Raw genomic sequence first — 7037 nt, 5'->3', positions numbered from 1 at the left:
TTTGCTGTTCGAGCTGCCATTGTTGCAGGTTTTCTTGCAACTGTTGTTGTCTCTCTTCTTGTTTATTTTGTCTTTCTTCTTGTTTCTTTTCTTTTTCCTCCAACAACTGCTGTAATTTCTCTTGTTTATTTTGCTGTTCGAGCTGCCATTGTTGCAGGTTTTCTTGCAACTGCTGTTGTCTCTCTTCTTGTTTATTTTCTTTCTCCTCCAACCGCTGCTGTTGACTTTCTTGTTTACTTTGCTGTTTGAGCTGCCATTGCTGTAGGTTTTCTTGTAACTGCTGTTGTCTTTCTTCTTGTTTCTTTTCTTTTTCCTCCAACAACTGCCGTAATTTCTCTTCTTGTTTATTTTGTTGTTCGAGCTGCCACTGTTGCAGGCTTTCTTGCAACTGCTGGTGTCTCTCTTCTTGTTTCTTTTCTTTTTCCTCCAACAACTGCTGTAATTTCTCTTATTTATTTTGCTGTTCGAGCTGCCATTGTTGCAGGTTTTCTTGCAACTGCTGTTGTCTCTCTTCTTGTTTATTTTCTCGTTCTTCTTGTTTCTTTTCTTTTTCCTCTAACAACTGTTGTAATTTCTCTTCTTGTTCTTCTTGTTTCTTTTCTTTTTCTTCTAACAACTGTTGTAATTTCTCTTCTCGTTTTTCTTGTTTCTTTTCTTGTTTATTTTCTCGTTCTTCTTGTTTCTTTTCTTTTTCCTCTAACAACTGTTGTAATTTCTCTTCTCGTTCTTCTTGTTTCTTTACTTGTTTTTGTATTGCTGCCATCAAATCTGCTAAGCTGTAGTTTGATTTTCCGCCTCTCGTTTCCATCTTCTTCTCTTTTTTTTTTTCTATCCCACTTCTGACACCAATTTGTTACGTCTCCGTTTGTTAATTAACTTTCCGTAACTTCGTTCCGACGAAACTTTAGCAACACAAGTTCTTTTCTTAATAAAACTGGTTTATTCTTTGTATTACAACTTTACGATACACTTATTTTCAACAATCACGCTAAAACAAACGCTATATCAACGAAAGTCAATAATACTTCTGACTGCAGTTCAATTACTCACTATCTACACACACATTACATTACATTACTCTGTCACCCTCTTTTATATACCAGACTACCCTATATCTAGTAAATACTAGAGCATTCGCCAAGGTACAGGATAGTTCTAGAAACGTGGCGTCACAGTAGTCATGTGACTCGCTGACGCAACAATAATATAATCCAAAATAACATTATTAACAAGTGGAACTGGGAAATAAAATATTATACAAATAACAATGATTAAAAAAGGTTGATTTTGACTGCTTTTAAGTACAAATATATACAATGGGCTATATGGGCTCTACCCACCATATGTATCAAAACCAGGTTTTAGCATCGTAAACTTGCAAACTCATTTTCGAGCCAATGGGGTCAAAAATCATTCTTAAAGGATTACAAGTGTTCAGAAAAAGTATCAATGCCTTTCAGGGATTATAAAAATGTACAAGAAAGAACTTATTGAAACCATAATGATTAAAAAAATTAAGGCTCAAAAAACTATAAAAAAAAACACCAAGTATAATGACAAGGGTACTTAAGTATTGATTATGAGCAAAAAAGTACCAGGGATACAAAAAACATCATACTATCAGCACATACTTGACTGTATTATAATGGTTGTTATTGTTCATTTAATAGGACACAAGATTTATTTCCCTCTCTTTTCAAGTTAAGAAAAATTAACTTTATAGTTCCTCAGTTCTTAGCACATAGACAAGCATATATACATTTATGAACAAACATTCAAAACAAACAAAAAGTTTACTCACGTTTCAAGGGCTAGGTTTATATCAAAAGTCATCATCATTCCTGTCTCCACATGGAATATATATAACATTTTGATAGAGGTACTGGCTCACGTTACAACTACGATTTTATTGTACCTGTAGGAAAGAAAATTTAAAAGTGCATATAGTTCTTTTTTTAGATATTTTCCTGAATTTTATTAAACATTTAAACAGAGTGATAATTTTATCTAATTCAGGTATTTCAAGGGATTAGATAGTCTTCCTATGGTTGTCAATTTGGATGTTCAATTAAAATATTGGAAAATACACATTTAATATTACAAGTAATATAATGTACTCGAAGAGATGTCTATTTGGCACCTTAAATGCTGGTAGCTCAGATGAAAGAGCACTGACTGCAGGAAGTGTGTGAACCAGGGTTCTAGGTTCAAGTTTCAACCAAGGTAGATTGTTTTACAGTTATTAACTGATTAATCAATAAATTAACCTGTCTAAAGGTGGATTAGCAAATACCACTAATCATCCAGCTCTAACTTTGAATATTTAAAAATTTATTTCACAAAATTTTCAACCTTTGATCAGTATCTCCAACTAATTGAGTTGTCTAATTCAAAACAGATAATTCTAGTCACATCCCATCAAAACTTGCCCTCAAATAGCATTATTTCCACATTATCAAAATCTCCCATAACTAGTGTTATAATTATTTCATTTAGCCTACCCTAAAAATATTCATGTACTTTGTTCCTGCACTACACCTTTCCCTACATGTTATTCTTTCTGCATTTAGTTTATCATCATTGGGGCATAATTAGTAAACTTGTAGAGTTTGCTCGTAACATTAAATTCATGGGTATTTTTGGCTGTATTGAGGATACTGATGTATTACAGGATGACTTGAATCTGTTTCAGAGGCACTTTTAACCCTTCAAACTACTCAGTGCAATTTCCTTAGGGGACCCATCCATACTGATCAGCTATCGGTATAGACGTAAATTTTTTTGCATTACTTTGGGGGCCCACATCGGTGCATTACCCTGATTTCATCAATGTTAAATACACCACTGATCAATTGGAAAGTTGGACATATTTTTTGCAATTCACTTAATTATAGTAAGTGCAAGGTAATAAATTTGGATTATCATAATTTGAACCATACATTTAATACAGATGGGAACCAAATCAAAAATGTAAGCTGAAGAAAAGGATATTAACTGACATACTGGTAGAAGACTCAATCAATCCATCTGTGTATTGCTCTATTGCTAGCTGTAAAACTAACAGAATTTTAGTATGAATTAATAGACACAGATACAATAGATTACAAATCAAAACAGGCAATTATCTTCACATAAAAATCATTTTCTATGTCTCACTTGAAATACTTTATAGTTTTGGTTTCCTTATCCATAAAGAAAAAAAGGATATTGACTTATTGGAAAGGGTTCAGAGGAGGGCTAATAGGATATTTTGGAGATGGAAGGCTTATCTTATGTGGATAAGTTGAGATTTCACATGATCTGCCTCTCTGGAAAAAGAAGGGTAGGAGATGATGATCTTGGCATTTAGAAAATTACTTAGCCAATTGATATGATAAAGACCTCCAATTTCTTTTTTACTATATTCTGAAGACAATGAAAAGGATGAAAAGATACAACTTTAAGATTTGGAAAAAGACAGGTTCAGTTAAGAGACAGTTTTATTTTTCTAACAAGGTGACTGACGTGGAATGAACTGCCATTGCTAGTAATGAAGGTAAACACTTCTCAGGAGTTTAAGAGAGGAATTCATGATTTCCTGGATAATAAAGAATGGGTTTAAATTTATACTTTTCTGAAGGACAGATATACAATGGTAACCTTTAATTACCAGATGGTTCCTTATTATCCAACCATATTTTTTGTTAAATGTTAAGTTATACACACAAACTGTTAACATTCTATATGAAATGCACAGAGAAACTGATGATTTCCTGAATAGTAAAGAATGGGTTAAATATTTATACTTTCATCAAGGATGGGTGTGCATGGACAACCTTGAAGGATCACATAGTCCCTTGTTGGTTCTATCATGTTAGCATCCACTCTTGCTACAAATGTAAAAATAGTAAAAATTTCTTTTGACACATGTAAGCAAAATGTTAGATTAGGAGTGGGGCTTTTGAGGAATGATACAAGAATACTAATATAAAATAATAATGGAATGACTGAGTTATTAAATTCTACTTTTTCTCTTTAATTTTTATAAATGAAAATTTAAACAACAGTCCTCATTTTGAACAGTTGCTAGATGAAAACAAGAATGAACAAGATAATCAAATTAATTCTGTGCTTGTTAAGAAAAAATTGTGAAATCTAATAAAAATTAAAGCTCCTTGGCCAGATACTATTTACCCAAGGGTTTGGAAAAAAGGTTAAGGAATGGATATATGGGTTACTTGCTATTATGAATAGTGGGCAGGTGCTGGAAAATAGAAAGTTGGTTAATGCTACTCCTCTTCTGAAGTGAGATGATACAACTTGTCCCAGTAATTATAGGCCTATTAGTCTTGCATCAGTGGTGAGAAAGATTTTGAAAGTCTGATAAAAAGATGATTTTAAATGTGTTTAAAAAAATTTTAAATTAATTGCATCCATCACATCTGAAGGCAACCTGTTCCAAAGGCCAACCATCCTCTTTGAAAAATAAAGCTGTCTTAGCTGAAAATGACTTCTACTCTGCCAAGATTTTAACTTGTATCCCCTAGTTCAACCATTCTCACCACTAAAAAAAAAAAAAAAAGATGCATCAACATTAGTGATTCCCTTAACAATCTTAAACACCTCAATCAGATCTCCCTCTAATTCCTCGTTTTTCAAAAGAAAACAACTCGAGAGATATTATCCTGTCCTTTTATGGCAGTCTTTTCATCCTAGTAGCCCTCCTCTGAACTCTTTCCAATAATTCAAGGTAAAGAGCCTAAGAAGGAACACAGTATTCCAAATGTGGCCTAACCAATTATTTGTACAATGAAATTATAACCTTTCTAAATGTGTATTCAATACTTCTGTAGAAACAACCTAAAATCTTATTCGCCCTTCTACTAGCAACAGCACATTGTTTGGGTGGCTTAAAGACTGATCAACTAGAACACCAAAATTCTGTTCTTCTGTGACACTGTTAAGATCAGTAGGTTATTCCCATCAAAATCATACTCATAATTCAAATTATGATATGCTACATGCATTACCTTGTATGCATTAATTTATAATATTCTTATGTAGCTCATAATGTTTTTTTGTTGTACATACAATTCATTGGTCTACAGCACTTTAGGGAGGCAGCTAGCCACTCCTTAGTAGTGGTATAGGAAAAGTTAGAAACACTGTTCTACATGATTCTGGTCAATCCAATATTTCTCATATAATGCTCGTGGTCAGAAATACTGCCAATATATTCTTTTTAAAAACAAGAGAACATTTTAAAGCTCATCTAGCTCACAGTCTTCAACAAAAATCTTGCCATCAACATCCTGTAAGTGTCCAATCATCATTTTAAGACTTCTTACCTCTAACATACTGAAAAAATTAAATTATTATCAACCACCTGTTTCACAAGCCCATTCTGGATTTCCCATTTCTGTTTTAACCAAATCCAAATCTTTCAGAGTTCTGTAAGTGTAACTGTAAGTCTTCCATCTTATTTGTCAATTTAAACCTCTTAAATTCATTACTCATTCACATTCTTACTCTTTGTAAACCAATGGCTGAAATTAAGTGCGACTGTACGTTTATACAGTTTTAAAAGTTAAATTCTTAAAATCAGTTTCTATCATCAGTTAACAATAAATAATTATCATATTTTACACTTACAGCATATAATTTATAAACATGAACTTCATGATGATGAAGTCATACTCGTACGAGTCGTAGGACTTTTGACAAATTTTCAAAACTGAAAAAATCTTGTTATAATAATATTGTATCAAGTTAATACAGCTTGCGAGATGTAATTCTACCTTTATTTTGTTATGGTTTTGTTTACCGTTCATTTATCATTCCTTCTATTGTTTAGTTCAACTATGAATTTTTTATTAAAGTTTAAACTAAATTTAAAGCGCTAACTTACCTTACATCTAATTCGAATTAGAACACGTTGATCTTGAATATGTATATATGAAACTGACACAAGCTTTCCCTAACGGTAACCTATAGATATGTATGTTGTGAAAGATGATATTTACTTATTATAATAGTCAATTACATGAGATGTAGCCTTATCGGACTAACCATTAAATAAAAAAACCTTCTTTTCAAATTTTCTGGTTCTGTTCCTAATATATATATATATATGACATTTATTATGATTAATCAGATTTAAATTTATTTTGTATTGTTTACTAATTTTTGTGCCTAGTCATGGTCAGGCACGGGTTTATTAATTATTTTTCTATGTGATAAAATTTGTACTCTAGTTGTTTGATATATTTTTTAAATTTCTTTTGTTATATTTGATAAATTGTTTTGTTTGATACTGGTTGTACTGGGGTTTTGTTTAGGCCGTTACGGACTATAGTTCTATTGTAGTACCAGCTGACAATGTCTAACTTCACATACCTAACTCTAATAGTCCATGGACCATGACCCAAAGTTTCATTTATTGGTACCTTCTATAGTATATATTTGGGTATGATAACCATTGCAGAGAGGTAGCTTAGTGGTGGTAATAAGCTGTTTAATGTACCCACTCCTGGGATACATCTTGCTGTTGCCCCTTTTGTATGGTTTACAAAGTTCATGAATAAAGGCAAGAGAAAGTCATGAAATAATCCATTTATAATGTTCTTGCCATTAATGCACAATCTTACAATGTCTGTGTAACAGTGCAGAAGCTATGTAATAGTGAAATTCCTCCAGATATGCGATCTTTCACAGAAAATGTCAAACATATTAAAGGCATATGCTAGCATTGTCAGGACTGAAATGTATATATATATTTCTTTGGTTTATTATACCAAAATATAAACATTATAATAAAGGAGAGATTTTCTTGGCTGTCATTTGCATATCCTTTCTGATTATGAAAATATCTGTGAACAAGACTAAAATGGTACCAGTACCACTTTGCTGAAATGACAGTTAGTCCCACATACTTTTATTTGTGTTGTATTGCAGCCACTTCTTAAAAGTGGTTTATATTTTCAGCAGTTTTATTTGTTAAATTATCTTCTTTTTAGTTAATATTTTGGTAGCTTTAATCTAGGCATTTCTTAATGAAC

General features: G+C 32.1%; 1 protein-coding gene across 3 annotated transcripts in view; it reads right to left on the bottom strand.

Moving 5' to 3' along the window:
- Positions 1–5945, bottom strand: part of LOC106464521 (RB1-inducible coiled-coil protein 1-like) — a 131708-nt gene extending 125763 nt beyond the window's left edge. For all 3 annotated transcript variants that reach the window (XR_002611856.1, XM_013924670.2, XM_022392721.1), the window contains exons 1-2: positions 5888–5945; positions 1802–1915 (exon numbers count right to left, since the gene is read on the bottom strand). Coding sequence is in view for 2 of the 3 variants with exons in the window: in XM_013924670.2 (XP_013780124.1) it covers positions 1802–1869 (68 nt within the window). In the remaining variant the exon portion in view is untranslated. The remainder of the gene's footprint in view (positions 1–1801; positions 1916–5887) is intronic.
- Positions 5946–7037: the final 1092 nt, after the last annotated feature.

Source organism: Limulus polyphemus, unplaced genomic scaffold (genome assembly GCF_000517525.1).
Source record: "Limulus polyphemus unplaced genomic scaffold, Limulus_polyphemus-2.1.2 Scaffold61, whole genome shotgun sequence".
In the NCBI taxonomy this organism is placed as follows: Eukaryota; Metazoa; Arthropoda; class Merostomata; order Xiphosura; family Limulidae; genus Limulus; species Limulus polyphemus.
The sequence above is the reverse complement of the archived record's forward strand: the minus strand, read 5'-3'. Positions and strand labels throughout refer to the sequence as shown.